At 35.3% G+C, this 20,544-nt stretch overlaps 1 protein-coding gene across 2 annotated transcripts; it reads right to left on the reverse strand.

Annotated features, from left to right (window-relative positions):
- Nucleotides 1-7,676: 7,676 nt before the first annotated feature.
- Nucleotides 7,677-19,468, reverse strand: LOC127510908 (sialic acid-binding Ig-like lectin 13). Of its 2 annotated transcripts, none has more exons than XM_051891067.1 (7): nucleotides 19,378-19,468; nucleotides 11,058-11,438; nucleotides 10,318-10,635; nucleotides 9,947-10,231; nucleotides 9,437-9,524; nucleotides 8,603-8,669; nucleotides 7,677-8,423 (listed from the first exon to the last, which is right to left on the reverse strand). In XM_051891067.1, the coding sequence occupies exons 1-7, from the start codon at nucleotides 19,421-19,423 to the stop codon at nucleotides 8,064-8,066; spliced, it is 1,545 nt and encodes a 514-aa protein (XP_051747027.1). In that variant the 5' UTR covers nucleotides 19,424-19,468; the 3' UTR covers nucleotides 7,677-8,063. The 2 variants fall into 2 exon arrangements, with proteins under 2 accessions (XP_051747027.1, XP_051747026.1); XM_051891066.1 differs by lacking the exon at nucleotides 19,378-19,468 and adding an exon at nucleotides 11,877-11,967.
- Between the last annotated feature and the right edge of the window lie 1,076 nt (nucleotides 19,469-20,544).

Genomic DNA, 20,544 nt, shown 5'->3' on the forward strand with positions numbered 1-20,544 from the left:
TCAGTGTTATGTGTAGCCTCAAAAGGGCAGAATAAAAAAATCTAAGACCGATTTTGTTACTCATTAATTCAGAAGTGGCTCTAATCCGGACTATTGTTGTTTTTATTAAGAACTTGCTGCTCTGAAAGCAGAATTATAGATATACTATAGAATGTATCACATTCCTATTTCCATGGCAACTCCAAAGCACTCCAAATAATACCATGGTTTAACCATCCAAAAATATAAAATAATGGAAAAATTGGGGAGAATACAGTATTTACTGTTATAATAAATGAAAAGGCGTACAATTAGTTGCGTGTGTAAGAACTACTCGTACAACATTTTTACAGTGCTCTTCCCTAGTGAAAAATAAATATACCAAAATGTATTTGAAATAGATTTATTTTATGCTAAGTATACTACAAATACATTTACATAGAGTATTTATGTACTGAATATAAATACCCTGCAATTGCACTTTCGTTATACTAAATCGGAGCAACTAATTTTGTACTAAAGGCACTTCCTGGAAATAGTGCTGAGGTCCATCTAAAGATATATTTAAGTATATCTGATTGTGCTAAAATTGAAATATTGCTGGTATACTTTAAGTACACTTTAAATATCTTGCATTTAAAGACTGATATTATACAGAGATGGGACTATCCTTACTGACAGTGATGTTAAAACACATTTTAGGCTTACTATTAAGAAATGTGCATTGTGCAAGATAGAAGTACTCCAAATTAAGATTAATTATAATATTTATATCAGTAAGTCTCGAGCAATATGTCAGTAAATATGTTAATTGATTTGTAGTATACTTAGTATGAAATAAATGTATTTTAAATACATTTTGGTAGAGGTTTTTTTTTCTTATTCTCCTGCTGAAGTCTACACTCTACTGCCTTTAACAGTCGTAAGTTCACTCGTTTGTTTTTAACCACATTTTACAACCCATCAGCAAAATCGCTGATGAACATAAAGGCGTGTTATGTGTTAGAAATAGTGGGGCTTAATGTTAAAAGTTTCCATTGTTTACATATATCAGAATTTTTTAGGAGAAAACAAATGGCAAAATCTCCAGTTTTCTATGGTTTACGATGCTTAACCTTTGCGTAAAGCTGAGAGGAATCTGCAAACAGCTCTTCCTCTGAATCCTTTGACTCTGTTTGTTTAGTAACTACATCTGCACTCACAATCACCTGTGCTTCTATTGCTTTTGAAGACTCTCCCATTGAGCTCTCTGCCTTTGCCACTCCTCCAGAACAATGTTGGATCGCAGCGTAGTTGGCATGAAGTGAGGAGATGCTCCCGAACTCTTGTGACTCTGGTTTAGAGCTTTTGAAGTCAGTGGAGGAATAAATGAGCGATTCTGGATTTTCTGTGGTGGCTTCAGCAGAAGACATCATGACATAAACAGAGTCGCCTTGATTCTCCTGTGGAATGGAATAAAAGATTCACAGGGTTGAATCAGTGATGGAAAGCTCTAGCTTGTCTGGTTAAATTGTTCAGCAGTCATTATTCACAACTTTATGTTAATGGGAATGGGTAATGTTTATGAATGTTAATGTTTTTGTGTCTCACTTCATCTGTACTGTGTCCATTTCTCCCAGCACCTTCTTGTGTAGTCTGCAGAAGTTTCACTTTTCTAAGAAAGAAAGAAAGAAAGAAAGAAAAGCATGTGTCCATGTTAAAAAAATTATAAATGAGCTTCACAGATTGCAAAATCAGGTCAGGACTGGCACCAAGGTCACACACAAATATCATTGCATATCAAATGTCATTGCATTAGATGCAAACTGTAAAAACAACTGGCATCTGCTATGTATACTCAAGAGTTTCTCAGATCTAACTTCTCTTTTCTTTGCAAAGACTTTTAACCAACTGGTATCAAGGTGGTTAGGTCACTTCCCCTCAAGCTCATTCTTCTAGTTTAAAACCACAGTGTTGCTGACCACAGTAACACATGACAACCAAATGTGTCAAATAATTTTGTGTTTAGTTTTAAAAGTATATCTATAGTTTAAAACCTAGCTTTTTTATGTAAACTGTTTTGCTTGAAAATTGAACTTGTACTCTTTTTCTTAAATATAAATACCACTTCTTTGTTATATATTGCAGCAATATATTACTTTAAATAGGGCTCTGTTATATGATACTAATTTTTTATGTATTAATTATTCAACAATATGTATATTGACTTGAATAGACATCTGATAAAATACATTTTGATAGAAGGACAGAGTGCTTAAAATAAATGTCCAAGAGACTCCCTAAAACTTAATGAGTTAATTAACTTTATCTAAACTGTACCTCAAACTCCTTAGCAATAAATGTGTGAATTTTCCAGAATAACATGTAGTTACACAGTAATTACATAATTGTGTGTGTATGTAATGTTAGTACATAGTAAAGGTCGCCTAATATTAAATGCAACCAATTTAATAACCAATAATTCATTGTATTTGTAGGCAAAAAATTCCCTTGAAATTTATACATTTAAATATTTAATCGGCAACATATGTGAGAAATCAGCTTGTGTACAATACAACCATTAGACTAAATATGTTGAAACTGTTTTTCTTACTAATTTGGTCACTACTTTGTGCCATTCTAAATATCACATGTGTCGTTCACCTACCGTACACAGATACAGGTAATGGCACAGGACATCACAAACACCAAAGCCATAACAGCAGCCCCAATCATCACAGACGGAAGATTTAACCCTAAAGAAGGACAAAGTAGTGTTTGGAAAATTACTGATGATTCACTGATTCAATTAAAAAGTCATATTGTAGTCAAATCTTTAAACAACAAAATAGCCATTATTATGGCAGGAACATAGGAACAATCTAAAAAGTAAGATATTAGCATTAGCATTCCTATTTAAGTCAGTGACTGTTGCGATTGCACGATTTACACTTTTTTCATTTACATGAGAGATGTCGATATTTCTTATATTAGATGAATTACAGAACTGAAACTCACATGAAACAAGGGGAGGCAGTTGAAACAATTGACTTGCAGTGCCACGAATGTTGTTACCAACACACTGCAGAGATGTGTGTGCGAGTGACTGATGTAGAGTGATGGAGCTCCTCAAGACTGTGCTGCCCAATCGCTCTTCACTGATGAACGTGTCTGAAGAGTTAGTGACAGGACGTCCAGACAGATGCCACTCCAGTTCAGGAGAGGGATTCCCATCAACCTCACAGACATACACAATTACATCAGTTCTGTTACAACTGGAGGAGGGAGAGATTTTAGGGGCATCTGAAAAAAAAAAAAAAACGAGAGAATGATGTGATACATAAAAATGAATGCCATCTTATGAAGGAGAAAAGAACTGATGCCAGAAAAATCCTACACTGAACATGTAATGTGATGTTTTCCTGTGCTAATTTGTTCTTGTCCAGTAGCTGGTAGGTTATAGTGCAGGTGAAAGTGACTCTGTGGTGACGGTGAGTAGCAGTGAAGTTCAGATCAGAGATGAGCTCCTGTTGTCTGCTGCTCTCACTGAGGGGGATTCTGGGAGTGGAGCTCCATGTGAGAGTTGGTGGAGGAGAGGAGCAGAGAGTCTCAGCAGAGCAGCGCAGACTCACAGAGCTCCTCTCCAACACCTCCTCCTGATCCTGCACCTCCTTCTGCTCCTCATACAGCTTCACTGTGGGTTTAGGGGGAGACTCTGAAAGACACATAAATACAAGAATAAGTAAAGAGACAATGATGGCATAAAAAAATACTTTTAAAATATTCATTTAACACTTTCATTTATAAATAAAAGGCTCAAATCACTCACCAATGACATTTATAGTGGAGGTGTTTTCTTTTTCAGTGTAGGTGTATTTCAGAGCACCACTCTCAATCCTGAAGTAATATTTACCATTATGATTTGAACTAACATTATAAAAGACAGTGGTGCAGTTCTTCTCATGTAGTTTTCCAGTTATTTCCCCTTTAAAGTGATTAGGTTTGGGATCACTGGAGTTAAACACTAGATTGTTTTCCTTAACAGTTCCATTTATGAACCACTGTCCTGTAGCATCACTCTCAGTGAGGTCTTTGTCATATTCATCCTCAATCTCAAATATGCACTTTATGATCACACAGGATCCACTGAGAGCTTCAATCGTCTCTGTCAGACTGACACTGAAATTTCTACAGCAAACACCTTCAACACACATGATGAAAATCATTCGGACACAAGCAGAAACAAACACTGAAGCATTCAGACAGACAAACACACAAAATCTAAATACATAATTAATGTTTTTTAAATTAATTTCACAAAACATTTCATTGCAATACATGATCATTTAAAAGGGTAAATTGTGAATATTTTGAGTGAGATCCCAGTCAAAAAAAAAAAAAAAAAAAAATGTGTGCATCAATCAATATCTGAAATCAATTTAGTTAAAAATACTTTAAATGAAAAGTTATCATAGTTTAGCACTTGTTAAACTAGTTAAAAGAGGAGAAAAATCAAACCTTGTAAAAGAAAAGAGAAAAGAATGATTTTCTCTGCAGTGTCCATCTCTACATTAACAGACAGTCAGTCCTGTGGAGAAACACACACTTGTATTTACATGCAGAAATTATACAAAATTATATTTTAAAAAATGACTCATGAGAATTATATATTAAAAATTAATTCAAATGGATAATTTTGGAACTATATTACTATACATAACATATTTATGAACTCACTGAAAGTTTCCAACAGCTCAATAAACCAAACAGCACTTCTGAAACAACATCTAAAGGAAAACAAGAATAATTAAAGACTTACCAAAAATGAGAAAACAGTCAAACCAGTGTAGAAAAAAAAGAAAAAGAAAGTAGGCCTAATATTTATGGACCAAGTTCTTTACTGCTGCTAATTTTGAGACTGAGTGGAGGTGTGCTGTGTGAACAGAGTCACTAATACAATACACTGACTGAACTTCCTGTGTCCTCATTAACATTAACCTTCAAATACATGAGTGTTCCTCCAATCACTCATACATTCATGAACTTTGATCTTTTAGGTTTTGTTGTTTGTCCTGTGGAACGGCCTTGAAGCTTCACAGGGTTGAATCAGTGATGGAAAGCTCTAGTGTGTCTGTTTACATGGTTCAGCAGTTTGTATACTTGTTTTCTGTTGGTAAAAAAGTAGAAGTATGTTTACTACTTTAGGTTTTTGTGTTGTATTGTGAATACATTTTTGTGATTTTGTGTTGTAACTCGCTTCATCGTTCGAAATGCTTCTCATAACACGTCTACTCTGCAGAAGTTTCCTATTTTCTGAAAATAGAATTTAAAATAGCATGTTCCTGTTCAAGTATAGTTATGAGCTTTACACGAAGAGAAATCAATAGGTCAGACAAAACTGACATTTATAATCAAATTTATAACTCTCCAGCACCTCAGTCACAATTAAAAATGACAAAGCAAGTGGCATCTGCAAACAAATGACGTAAGAGCTTGTCTCAGAACTAAATTCTCTATTCTGAGTCTTATTCTTATGCCAACCTGGGTCAAAGTAGTTTTTAGTGGATGTGTGAAATCAGTTCCCCTCAAGTTCACATAAATATCCTAGCAGAGTAAACATGATGAACAACACACCGCATAAACACTTTACAGCCACAAAGTTTCAAAATACTTTGTGCTCATTTTGAGTTGTATATCGGTTGTATTTCTATTTAAATATTTTAAAAAGTAAGAAGTGTCTTGTCCATGAGAGCTGGCTGTTTAGGCACTGGGTCCTGAGTGGGGCTGGTGATGTCATCCTCAGGGGGGCAGATGGTGAAATGGGAACCAAAGTTCACTATAGCATCCACTCTACATAGGCAGCAAATGTCCCTCGAGGACCATCACTGAGCAGACGTGCCTCGTGCCCCTTGGTTCAGCTCATCTGGAAAAAACACACATATATTAAATAATATTAATATTAATTGCAAAAAGGAAACATGCAAGAGATTACCAGGAATAAAACATAGCACAACCACTTAATACACAGACGACATGGAACAATTAACAGAGGAAACTAAGGGTATATAAATACAGAGATAACAAGGTAAATAAATGAACAACAGGTGAAAATAATCCAATCAGAAAGCATAGAAACTAAGGCCTGGTCCACACGTACATGGGTTTTTTTTATAAACAGTTTTTCCTCCGTTAAAAAAAAGTCTTGTCCACATAAAAATACAAACACGCTATGATGCGCTGTCAAGAGCATGCCAAACCAACAGGTGGCGATATAACCCTAACCGTAAAGCCATGCTGGCCAATCAGAAGCCTGTATACATGTTATAAGCCCTGTTAGCACAGTTATTAGCCGTAATATTTTGGCCTGTCATTGCACAGACTCGCCTCATGTAAACAAAGGACATAGCAGCGCACAATCTGACGGCAAACAAAGGAGATAACTGTACGTCACAAGCCAAAATCTCCGCTTTCACCGGCTACACGACAACACTGCAACCAGTGTTTCTCACAATTAGTTAGTCTCCATAGTGTTTAATTAGTCTCACCTGTAGCTTGTTAGCTTCTTGTTAGCCTGTATATATGTAACAGAGTTTAAATAATGGTTGTTAAATTCAGCTTATATTGGGAAAACTCGCCATTGGCTGTTTTGTTGCTCGTGTTTGTGCACATGATATGTGATGAGAAGATGAAGAGTGTGTTAATTGGCCTGCTTGTGAACTCCGAACTTTTGTTTATTTCATTTAAGACTTCTCATGCAACATTGATGCACTGTATGCTGATCAGCCATTTGGTGCTGTTTGTCCCAGTCTTGTCTTGTCCCAGGCCCAGTAAAGCAACTTTGAGTGACCATCCACCTGATCTCAGCCTGAATTATTCCATCCAACACAGTCACATATATATATATATATATATATATAGGATTAGGGGGTTTTTTTTCCCACCTTTTTCCAATCCCAGGCTGACACCATATACCTTGTAATGCGCTTTACAGACTAGCTTTTGCTCCAAATAAGTTCAGACCATCCTGAGCTGAGATACTGAGGTTTCTATAAACCAGTGTTTCCCATCCCTGTTCCTGAGGCACACCAGCAGTGCACATTTTGGATGTCTCCCTTATCTGACCCATATATTTCTGGTCTTGGAGTCTCTACTAACAAGCCGATGAGTTGAATCAGTTGTGTTTGTATAGAAGAGTTTGAAAATGTGTAGGGTGCTTCTCAATACTTAAATTGATGCCTCCTTGTTTCCTCACTCCTGCATCCTCCAGCTTGTGAATCGGAAACTGATCGAACTCAGCCAATTTAAAAGACAGCTCGATTCTCTACTTGCACCATGAGGAGTGAGGAAGCTTCTTGAAGAGTCATGAGTCACAGGTGTGTCCTTCCCTCGTATCCTGAAGGGTCTGGAGCTAAGATGTGAGGAAAGGAAGTGAGGGAAGCAAATGAGGATGCACAAATAAGAAACGAGAAGCACCCTTAGTGTTGGTGTGCCTCCAGGTACAGGGTTGAGAAACATTGCTATTGATGTCTGTGTACCACAATACCAATACCAATACATAATCAAAAAAAAAAAAAAAAAAAAAAAAACCCGTCCATTGGACCAACTTGTACTTTTGCAAGCTGTTTTTTTTTTTTTTTTTTTCTCCAATGACATGAAATGTATTATACTCTACATTGATTGTGTTCAAAAAAATAAAGTGACAACTACTGGAATTTTTTAAAACAGACTTTAATCAAACTTCTTTCTGAATATTTACAATGTTTAACTGTTGAAACAGAAAGAGAATACACAGCAATATGTAAATGATAAAGTCAGCCAGGTAAATAAATAATGAATACTGATTGGAGTTGAAATTATGAATTATTAAAAAAATCTCACCTGTATTAAAACTTCTGCCAAAAAAAAAAAGAGTCCATTATGATTTATAAAACAACCAATGAGACAAGAAAAAGAGCTCTTTTGGTGCTTGGTGGCACCAGTACCATGGTTATGTCCTGATACTAACTGATTACTATCTTGTATATAACACTGAAATACTATCTTTGTACTATCCAAAAGCAAATACAATCATGTTACTATTCAAAAAACAGCCCTGCTGAAGTTCCCTATGGGTTACGGCGTTTAACCCTTGCGTAAAGCTGAGAGGAGTCAGTAACCAGCTGTTCCTCTGAATCCTTTGACTCTGTTTGTTTAGTAACTACATCTGCACTCACAATCACCGGTGCCTCTATTGCTCTTGAAGACTCTCCCATTGCGTTCTCTGCCTTTGCCACTCCTCCAGAACAATGTTTGACCACAGCATAGTCGGCATGAAGTGAAGAGATGCTCCCGAACTCTCGTGACTCTGATGTAAAGTTTATGGAGGAATAAATGAGTGATTCTGGATTTTCTGTGGCAGTTCCAGCAGAAGACATCATGACATTATTGGCATAAACTGACTCCTCTTCATTCTCGTGTAGAACGGCCTAAAAGATTGACATTGTTGAATAAGTGATTGAAAGCTCTAGTGTGTCTGTGTAAATTGTTCAGAAGTTTGTGTACTTTATTAGGTTGGTAAGAAGTGTATTTAAGTTTGTTTACAACTTTAGGTTTTTGTTTAGTGAACAAATCATTTGTGTGATTTTGTGTGTCATTTGTAACTCACATCACTGGTTGAAATACTTCTTGTTGCACCTTCTCTTCTAGACTCCATAAGTTTCATACTCTTTTTTCTGAAAAGCATGGGTTCATGTTTAATATCATTTATATACTAGCTTCACAGATAACAAAACTACAAGTCAGACAGGACTGGCTTTTAAAATAAATCAACTTGTGCAGCAACCCCAAGAAGTATTTGGACACCCTAGTCACACTTAAAAATTACATTGTAGGTAAAATGACAAAGAAAGTGGCGTCTGCAAACAAATGATGCAAAAGCTTTTTATTTTTTGCTAAAAAAGTGGTTTTTAGTGGATGTGTAAAGTGTCATTCATCATGTGTCAAACGTATAGTGCTGAAATATGTTTGTGTTCATTTTGAATTGTATAACTATTTTTAATAAATTAAATGCTAATTAATTTTGCTAATGTTTGTGAAACATTTTGTTGACCTATTGTTTTTTTTTTGTTTTTTTTTTTACAAATGCCTCTTGGTTTGATATTTTGTTATATAATGCAACAACATTCACACATTTTTTTTTCTTAGATCTATTAATTTGTTCAAACATACATTATGTAAAAATGTAATTCATACATACTATGATTTGAATATATTGCTACATGATGAACATGTTCGTAATTTCTAAATTAAAATACACGCTGATATTTTTGAGGAGCAGAAAGTGCCCATAATTAGTGGCAAAACACTTAATTAATAATAATAATAATAAAAGCTTTTTAATTGAAAAAAGTGTGTCCAAACTCAGCTATTCCTAAGGAAACGTGTTACTTTTTACTTGATGGTCAAAACATGTATGTTGACATATGTGTCGTTCACCTACCGTACACAGATCCATGTAACGGCACAGAACATAATGACCAGCACAGCTGCAACAGCAACTCCAGTCATCACAGAGGAATGATTCAAACCTAAAGAAGAATAAAGGAGTGTTTGGAAAACCACTGATGATTCACTGATTCAATTAAACAAGGGCTAGCGAGTCATATCGTAATCTTTAAACAACAAAATAAAAATGATGGCAGGAGCATAGGAACAATATAAAAAAAGTGAGAGATCAGCATTAGCATTAATGACTGATGCTGTTACGACTTTTTTCATTTCTAATCATCAGTTGACAGATGCTCAATTTCCCACAACCCTGCAGAGGATAAGAGGTATGGAGAATGGGTGGGATGGAGAGAGATAGGCACATTTCTCATGGACCTAACAGACATGCATATGGCGGCCATTGTAAGTCCACAAGACCACAAGTGCACATCAAGTGTGCCATTTGGGACAGGGCCATACTCATTTTGTGTTCTATGGGATGAATAACAGAACTGCAGCTCACGTGAAACAGAGGGAAGCAGTTGAAACAGTTTTCTTTCAGTGCCATGAGTGTTTCTGCCGACACACTGCAGAGATGTGTGTGCGAGTGACTGATGTAGAGTGATGGAGCTCCTCAAGCCTGTGCTGCCCAATCGCTCTTCACTGATGAACGTGTCTGAAGAGTTAGTGACAGGACGTCCAGACAGATGCCACTCCAGTTCAGGAGAGGGATTCCCATCAACCTCACAGAAACACACAATTACATCAGTTCTGTTACAACTGGAGGAGGGAGAGATTTTAGGGGCATCTGAAAAAGAAAAAAGAAAGAATGATATTATACATTATTAGCGTCTTGTGGAAGAGAAAAGAACTGAAGCCACAAAAACATCCTACACTGAACATGTAATGTGATGTTGTCCTGTGCTGTTTTGTTCTTGTCCAGTAGCTGGTAGGTTATAGTACAGGTGAAAGTGACTCTGTGGTGACGGTGAGTAGCAGTGAAGTTCAGATCAGAGATGAGCTCCTGTTGTCTGCTGCTCTCACTGAGGGGGATTCTGGGAGTGGAGCTCCATGTGAGAGTTGGTGGAGGAGAGGAGCAGAGAGTCTCAGCAGAGCAGCGCAGACTCACAGAGCTCCTCTCCAACACCTCCTCCTGATCCTGAACCTCCTTCTGCTCCTCATACAGCTTCACTGTGGGTTTGGAGGGAGACTCTGAAAGACACATAAATGCGAGATTAAAGGGATAGTTCACCCAAAAAATGAATTTTCTGTCACCATTTACTCACCCTCAAGTTGTTCCAAACTTGTGTGAATTTTTTTCTTCTGCTGAACACAATAGAAGTTATACTGAAGAATGTCGGTAACCTAAGCAGTTGATGGGACCCTATTGATTTCCACAGTTTTCCCATCAACTCTTTGGTTACCCATATTCTTCAAAATATATTCTTTTGTGTTCAGCAGAAGAATGAAAATCATACAGGTTTGGAACAACGTGGGGGAGAGTAAATTATGAAAGAATTTTCATTTTTGGGTGAACTATGCCTTTAAGTACAGTGACAATGATGACATGACAAATAAATGTAAAATATTCATTTAAGAAATTTATTTAAAAATAAAAGGCTCAAATCACTCACCAATGACATTTATAGTGGAGATGTTTCCGGTGTCTTTAGTGTAAGTGTATTTCAGAGCACCACTCTCAATCCTGAAGTAATATTTACCATTATGATTTGAACTAACATCATAAAAGATAGTGGTGCAGTTCTTCTCATGTAGTTTTCCAGTTATTTTCCCATGAAAGTGATTAGGTTTGGGAGATACTCTGCTGGAGTTAAACACTAGATGGTTATTCACATTATCTCCATCTTTGAGCCACAATCCTGTAGCAGCACTCTCAGTGAGGTTTTTGTCATATTCATCCTTAATCTCAAATATGCACTTTATGATCACACAGGATCCACTGAGAGCTTCAATCTTCTCTGGCAGACTGATGCTGAAATCTCTACAGCAAACACCTTCAAAACACATGATGAAAATCATTCAGACACAAGCAGAAACAAACACTGAAGCATTCAGACAGACAAACACATTTCTGTTGTTATACAAAATACTACAAACAAAATTCATATTTTTTCCCATTATAAAACATTCATTTGCATTACAGGGTCATTGTTAAAAGGATAAACATAAGCAGAACAGCAGCAACAGTGAAATAAAATATTCAACTGCAATTTTATTTAAATTTAAATAGTAATAATATCCTTTTTAAGTAGTCTTGAGAAAATAACTTTTTCAACATTGTATAAATGTTCTTCAGTGTCTGTAAGTAAACTATCTGAAGCACCATAGTATCACATAGACAGAATAATAGTTTAGCACTTGAATTCACACTTATTCACGTCACACTTTTGTTATTTAAAAACTAGATGTTAAGAAGAGAAAGGAAACCACACCTTGTAGCAGAAAAGAGAAAAGAATGATTTTCTCTGCAGTGTTCATCTCTTCATTAACAGACGCTCTGTCCTGTGGAGAAACACACACTTGTAAATCTGCACAAATGACAAAAATAAATGGTTAATAAACTAAAAATAAACACTTTACAGTAAGATATCATTAGTTAAGAATAGAACAACACTTCTACAGCATTTATTAATCGTAATGTTAATTTGCATCATACATTCTTAAAATCAAAGGTATTTGTTAACATTAGTTAATGCACTGTGAACTAACATGAACAAACAATGAACAACTATATTTTTATTAATTAACATTAACAAAGATTAATAAACACTGTAACAGATATTTATGAACTCATTGTAAGCGTCCAGCAGCTTAATAAACTGAACAACACTTCTAAAGAAACATTTAAAGAGGAATAAGAAGAGTTCAAGACTTGCCAGAGATGAGAAAATTTGTAAAAAAAAAAATTTCCTAAATGCAGAAGTTCTGTATTGTGGCGTCTGCTGATGATTTGAGACTGAGTGAAACTGCGCTGTGTGAACATGATAAACTGACTGACAGCTAGTGAACAACTTCCTGTATCCGGCGTCAACATTTCACAGGCAGAGCAACATTACATATCAATAATTTAGTAAACTGATTATACTGTACTTCAAGTTTTGAACTTTAAGACATATTCAGTTGCTGTCATTTCCAGTATTAAAAAATAAATGTGACGGTTCCATCAGTTTCCTGCTCAGCATTCATATACTAAGAAGATCCTCATTTTTTCTTTAACCCAAAAGCATCTGATACAGTGTAATCATATCTTTGTGCAGAAAAGGAAAATGGTATGTATTAAAATCATTTGAAATGTAGACATGAACTGACTGTTTACATTCTTTCTATCCCAACTTAACAACTAAAGTAAGCCATTACTGAATTTCCTAAAAATTCCCAGATAAACACTGTGAAGCACTTTAAAAAGCTTTTATATTTTTACATGAGCATATACTGTGGCATCATGACAGGACTGGAGATCTTCTTGCAATGTTTTCCAAATAAAGCAGTGGTGGGAAAAAAAGTGCATTGGTGAATTCAGTAATCTAAAAAAATTCAGTTCAGCTGTTTGGAGTCAGTAGGACATAGAGATTCTCACTCTTACTGTCTCCACTTGCTGCCAAACAACTTACAACTCCCCCAAGATCTGCACTACATCACTGCTCTGTACCCCCACCGGTGAAGTTAATATTAGTTAACATGAACTAACAATAAACACTACACTACTTCTTCAGCATTTATTAACCTTAATCAATGGTGATTTCAACATTTATTGATACACTTTTACTTCAAAGTTGTATTTGTTAACATTTGTTAATGCACTCTGAACTAACATGAACAAACAATGAACAATTAGATATTTTACTAACATTAACAAAGATTAATAAATGTTTTAAAAATATATTTCTCATTGTTAGTTCGTGTTAGCTAATGCATTAACTAATAGTAATAAATGGGACTTTATTTGAAAGTGTTACCAAAACTTATTATCGGAAAGTCACGTCCAGTTTCATATGGAAAATATGCATATAAAATCCTGAAAGTACAGCTGATTGTACAAGACAAAGATTTTTTTTTTTTTTTCAGACAGTCCATATAATAGTCCACAAAAAGACAAAAATATTAGATTAAGTGAAAATTAGAATACATGCACATACATTTTTTTGTAATCTTTCCTTTTCTTAAATAGGACGTGAGATTAGGATAAGTGTGTCCCAGATCGTATTCCAAACCTACCCAGATGGTCTACTTTTCCCGGTGGATTTGTGGATCCATGCACAGTCTAACGGCTAATATTGCCCACAAACCATTGCACTTTGGATGAGGATTTGGTTCAGAAATACAAACATGAATGAAAAGATTTAAACATGGTGGATATGTGTGAGACAGATGCTTAGACGTCCTGAAAGGGGTTTGAGTTATTAATGATACATTTTTATTTAATGTTATCTATTAACATTGTGATCTTTTATAAAGATGCGGATAGCACAATAGAAAAAGAAATACGTTTGGCCATTAACTATTAAATGCACCATTATGCAAAAACAAACAAACAAACAAACAAACAAAAAAACATATTTCTTAGAATGAAAGGCCCTTGACTGGCAGAATAATATGCTACTTGTTTTCTCTCCATTAGGAAGATTTGTATGAGCAGTGTAAATTTAATTAAATAAAATGTGGAATGTGTATATGAGGATGTTAACTGTTACAGGATGATTGTGTCACGATCACCAGTGAGAGTGCCCATCATTGCCACCAGAGGGCACTCCATCCTGGACTACACACATCATTTGGACTCCATTTCCCATCTACCCTCATATCCTGGACTGATCATCCTGCACCTGCTACCCATTATACAATCACTCACTCACACATAAAACAGACTTGCACCCACACCTCCATGTGATGTCTTGATTTTCCCCGGTGATCTTTTCTGAGCATTCTTGTGGATCGCTATTCTTGTGTTTGATTCTCTGCTGCCTGCCCTGACCTTTGCCTGTTCCTGGATTCTGTACGTTTGCCGCCTGACCTGATCTCTGCCTGTCCCTGTTTACGCCTCTGCCTTGTCTTTGCTCTGTAGTGTTTGCTTATCAATAAAAACTGCAAATGGATCCTAACTCCACTGACCCAATCCTTACAGATTGACAGGCCAGTTTACAATGACAGAATGCACGTAACTATGCAACAGAACACAGTTATGATGTGGTAGTTCAGGTGTGTCCCAAAGCCTACTCTTCTGCTACATAGGTAACTACTTGTTTCGGTCACACTTTATGTGACCGATGGCAAAATGGCAAATCAAGTGGCATTGATTGAGGTGGGATACGGGTAACATTATAGGGACAGGTTTGGTTGTATATAGGTTTAAGGATGGGCTAAGGTGTAAGGGAAGGTTCAACAATGTAATTATAGATGTAATTACAGAAATTAATAATTACAGCTGTAATTACTTGATGATTAATTTAAATGTTAGTAGATAGAGGTTAAAGACACCTGATATAAAATGGGACCACTTTTTCTTTACAAAAAGAGTACATACTTTTACAGCATAGTATAAGTAGGCAAACTGGGACACAGCATCTATCAAATCAAATCTATCAATCTTTTTTTTTTTTTTTTTTTTTCTTTCTGACAAGCAAATTGCAAATGTGCATGAATGGGAAAATAAATGTTTATTTCAAACAACTAAACAGATTTCCATAAAATATAACAAAAAAATGCACATTTGTTTATGTAAATTCAGTTAGCACTTCGTGTGGAAATACATGCATTGTATAAATCTTAAAAGAACAACTGACTGAAGAAAACGAAGAAGATCAAATGTGTATTTGTTGTTTATTGTGTGTCATCTCTCTTAATGTTCAAAGTTTCATATTCAGAGGGTGGAGCAGAGAGCTGAAGAGAAGCATATGTGTCTGCTGCCTCATTCTGAGCATGAGAACAAAAACACTCTCAAACACCATCATCATCATCATCTTCAAAATGTCATGCCTTATAATATATCCAGGCCTTATAACAAAGAAGACTCACCTTCTGCTTGATGGACAATCTGGAAACAAATAATATGTTTAGTTTAGTCCATTATAATATCTCTCTACATAGAAATTCAATCTTACTGTTTGAATGACTTAGTCAGGAGCGTCCAGCACTTTTTTTTTTTTTTTTTTTTAAATATTCTCTTTTCTGAAAAAATGTGTTAATGTTTAATATCAGTTACATGCTAGCTTTACAGAGAGCAAAATCATAAGTCAGTGCAGTGACCCCCAAATGTTTTGGACACCTTAGTTACACTTAAAAATGTCTGAATGTCCATTGCAGTGCAGATACAAAATGGCAAATCAAGTGGAATCTGCAAAGTTTTCTCAGAACTAACTTCTCTATTTATTTTTGCTCAACTGGTGATTTTTAGTGTGAATAACCATAGTGTTGTTTTTCACATTAGTCTCTGACAACCACTAAGTGTAGCGTCAAAATATGTTTTGTGTTCATTTTGAATTTTATATCTATTTTTAATCATTTAAATGCTAATTAATTTATTTTTATGAAATGTTTTGCTTGTCCTTTTTTTTTTTTTTTTTTTTTAATAAATGGCTCTTGGTTTGATATTTTGTTTTATGCAGTAACATTCATACATTTTTGTCTTGATTTATTAATTTGTTCAAACATGCATTATGTAAAAATGCAATTCATAAATACCATGATACATCACTTCTATGATGAACATATTTGAAATTTCTAAATTAAAAATACATGTTGATATTCTGGAGGAGTAGACTATGTTCAAAATGAGTGGCAAAACAACTTAATCATAAATTTAAAAAAGCTTTTTACTAAAAAAGTGTAAAAGTATTATATTAAGATGTATAACCTCACATCTGTCACGTTCACCGTCATGTTCAGTTTGTTTGTTTTCATCTGTCACATGCTCCTTTGTTCTAGTTTCCCGCCACTATCTGTTACCATGGACACTAATCACATTCATCACTGCTGTTTGTTATTTTAGTTAATTCGTCAGTGTATATTAGTTCAGTTCTGTTGATGTGTCTTTGTCGGGTATCGTATCTACTTGTGTTGAGTTGTGTTCCTGCCTGGATTCTGTATTCTCCCTTTGGATTATCAAGTAAAGACTTATTTGTGAATTATCTTCTTCGCCGTGTGTTATATATACAACCAGCACGTTACAACATCTAGTGAAAATGTAAGAAAACATTACTTTTTACTTCATGGTCACATGACATTTTAGGAGTCATTAGATGTAAACTTTTGGTGTATATATATATATATATATATATAATCTCATTTATTTCTCAATAGGTGCTACCGTTCTTGGAATAAAGTTTTATTCCCCATAACTGCGTAAATCACATTTACCTGCAATATATGTCAGTTTATATAAAGCAAAATCCATCAGCTCATTATCATATGCTGAGTCTGTTCTGTGATCGTTATTATTTCTTCTCTCTAAGTAATTTTTTATTGTTGTTCTGCTACAGTTCTTAATACCTCATATGTGTCGTTCACCTACCGTACACAGATCCATGTAACGGCACAGAACATAATGACCAGCACAGCTGCAACAGCAACTCCAGTCATCACAGAGGAATGATTCAAACCTAAAGAAGAATAAAGGAGTGTTTGAAAAACCACTGATGATTCACTGATTCAATTAAATCAGTGCTAGCGAGTCATATCGTAATCTTTAAACAATAAAATAAAAATGATGGCAGGATCATAGGAACAATAAAAAAAAGTAAGAGAATAGCATTAGCATTAATGACTGATGCTGTTACGACTTTTTTCATTTCTAATCATCAGTTGACAGATGCTCAATTTCCCACAACCCTGCAGAGGATAAGAGGTATGGAGAATGGGTGGGATGGAGAGAGATAGGCACATTTCTCATGGACCTAACAGACATGCACATGGCGGCCATTGTAAGTCCACAAGACCACAAGTGCACATCAAGTGTGCCATTTGGGACAGGGCCATACTCAATTTGTGTTCTATGGGATGAATAACAGAACTGCAGCTCACGTGAAACAGAGGGAGGCAGTTGAAACAGTTTTCTTTCAGTGCCACGAGTGTTGTTGCCGACACACTGCAGAGATGTGTGTGCGAGTGACTGATGTAGAGTGATGGAGCTCCTCAAGCCTGTGCTGCCCAATCGCTCTTCACTGATGAACGTGTCTGAAGAGTTAGTGACAGGACGTCCAGACAGATGCCACTCCAGTTCAGGAGAGGGATTCCCATCAACCTCACAGAAACACACAATTACATCAGTTCTGTTACAACTGGAGGAGGGAGAGATTTTAGGGGCATCTGAAAAAGAAAAAAGAAAGAATGATATTATACATCATTAGCATCTTGTGGAAGAGAAAAGAACTGAAGTCGCAAAAACATCCTACACTGAACATGTAATGTGATGTTGTCCTGTGCTGTTTTGTTCTTGTCCAGTAGCTGGTAGGTTATAGTACAGGTGAAAGTGACTCTGTGGTGACGGTGAGTAGCAGTGAAGTTCAGATCAGAGATGAGCTCCTGTTGTCTGCTGCTCTCACTGAGGGGGATTCTGGGAGTGGAGCTCCATGTGAGAGTTGGTGGAGGAGAGGAGCAGAGAGTCTCAGCAGAGCAGCGCAGACTCACAGAGCTCCCCTCCAACACCTCCTCCTGATCCTGAACCTCCTTCTGCTCCTCATACAGCTTCACTGTGGGTTTGGAGGGAGACTCTGAAAGACACACAAATACAAGATTAAAGGGATAGTTCACCCAAAAAATGAAAATTCTGTCATCATTTACTCACCCTCAAGTTGTTCCAAACCTGTATGAATTTCTTTCTTCTGCTGAACACAAAAGAAGATATTTTGAAGAATGTCGGTAACCTAAGCAGTTGATGGGACCCTATTGATTTCCACAGTTTTCCCATCAACTCTTTGGTTACCCATATTCTTCAAAATATATTCTTTTGTGTTCAGCAGAAGAAAGAAAATCATACAGGTTTGGAACAACGTGGGGGAGAGTAAATTATGAAAGAATTTTCATTTTTGCGTGAACTATGTCTTTAAGTACAGTGACAATGATGACATGACAAATAAATGTAAAATATTCATTTAACATATTCATTTAAAAATGAAGGGCTCAAACCACTCACCAATTACATTTATAGTGGAGATGTTTCCGTTTTTTTCAGTGTAGGTGTATTTCAGATCACGACTCTCAATCCTGAAGGAATATTTACCATTATGATTTGAACTAACATTATAAAAGACAGTGGTGCAGTTCTTCTCATGTAGTTTTCCAGTTATTTCCCCTTTATAGTGATTAGGTTTGGGATCTCTGGAGTTAAACACTAGAAGGTTATTCACATTATCTCCATCTTTGAACCACAATCCTGTAGCAGCACTCTCATTGAGCTCTTTGTCATATTCATCCTTAATCTCAAATGTGCACTTTATAATCACACAGGATCCACTGAGAGCTTCAATCTTCTCTGGCAGACTGATGCTGAAATCTCTACAGCAAACACCTTCAAAACACATGATGAAAATCATTCAGACACAAGCAGAAACAAACACTGAAGCATTCAGACAGACAAACACATTTCTGTTGTTATACAAAATACTACAAACAAAATTCATATTATTTCCCCCCATTATAAAACATTCATTTGCATTACAGGGTCATTGTTAAAAGGATAAACATAAACAGCAGCAACAGTGAAATAAAATATTCAACTCCAATTTAATTTAAATTTAAATAGTAATAATATCCTTTTTAAGTAGTCTTGAGAAAATAACTTTTTCAACATTGTATAAATGTTCTTCAGTGTCTGTAACTATCTGAAGCATCATAGTATCATATAGACAGAATAACAGTTCAGCACTTGATTTCACACTTATTCACGTCACACTTTTGTTGTTTAAAAATTAGATGTTAAGAAGAGAAAGGAAACCACACCTTGTAGCAGAAAAGAGAAAAGAATGATTTTCTCTGCAGTGTTCATCTCTTCATTAACAGACGCTCTGTCCTGTGGAGAAACACACACTTGTAAATCTGCACAAATGACAAAAATAAATGGTTAATAAACTAAAATTAACACTTTACAGTAAGGTTTCATTAGTTAGGAATAGAACAACACTTCTACAGTATTTATTAATCGTAATGTTAATTTACATCATACATTCTTAAAATCAAAGGTATTTGTTAACATTAGTTAATGCACTGTGAACTAACATGAACAAACAATGAACAACTATATTTTTATTAATTAACATTAACAAAGATTAATAAACACTGTAACAGATATTTATGAACTCATTGTAAGTGTCCAGCAGCTTAATAAACTGAACAACACTTCTAAAGAAACATCTAAAGAGGAATAAAAAGAGTTCAAGACTTGCCAGAAATGAGATTTTTTTTTTTTCCTAAATGCAGAAGGACTCCAAGTTCTGTATTGTGGCGTCTGCTGATGATTTGAGACTGAGTGAAACTGCGCTGTGTGAACATGATAAACTGACTGACAGCTAGTGAACAACTTCCTGTATCCGGCGTCAACATTTCACAGGCAGAGCAACATTACATATCAATAATTTAGTAAACTGATTATACTGTACTTCAAGTTTTGAACTTTAAGACATATTTAGTTTCTGTCATTTCAGGTATTAAAAAATAAATGTGGTGGAAACAAACAAAAAAACACAAATAACAGACTTACTTGAAATAAAAACTTGGGTAACACTTTACAATAAGGTTTCATTTGTTAACATAAGTTAACTATATTAGTGAACATGAACTAACAATAAACACTACTTCTTCAGCATTTATTAATCAATGGTAATTTCAATATTTACTGATACATTTTTAGTCCAAAGTTGTATTTGTGAACATTTGTTAATGTTCTGTAAACTAACATGAACAAACAATGACCAGATTTTTACTAAAGTACAGCTGATTGTAGAAGACAAAGAATTTTTTTAATGTCCATAATAGTCCACAAAAAGACACAAATGAGAGATTAGATTAAAAAAAAAATTAGAATACATGCACATATACATTTGTGGAGAAACACATTTGTAAATCTGCACAAATGACAAAAATAAAAAAAATTAAAAAACCCATAAAAAA

The sequence above is a fragment of the Ctenopharyngodon idella genome, chromosome 4, assembly GCF_019924925.1.
Source record: "Ctenopharyngodon idella isolate HZGC_01 chromosome 4, HZGC01, whole genome shotgun sequence".
NCBI classification, from domain to species: Eukaryota; Metazoa; Chordata; class Actinopteri; order Cypriniformes; family Xenocyprididae; genus Ctenopharyngodon; species Ctenopharyngodon idella.

What these genes read in the sequence shown, in the direction of transcription:
- LOC127510908 (XM_051891067.1), bottom strand. Translation starts at nt 19,423, where the DNA reads ATGAACACTGCAGAGAAAATCATTCTTTTCTCTTTTCTGCTACAAG. An exon ending in ACTGCTTCCCTCTGTTTCAC is followed by an intron (nt 9,525 to 9,946) that starts GTGAGCTGCAGT and finishes ATTCTTCTTTAG; the next exon opens with GTTTGAATCATTCCTCTGTG. An exon ending in GAAGTATTTCAACCAGTGAT is followed by an intron (nt 8,424 to 8,602) that starts GTGAGTTACAAA and finishes TCAATCTTTTAG; the next exon opens with GCCGTTCTACACGAGAATGA.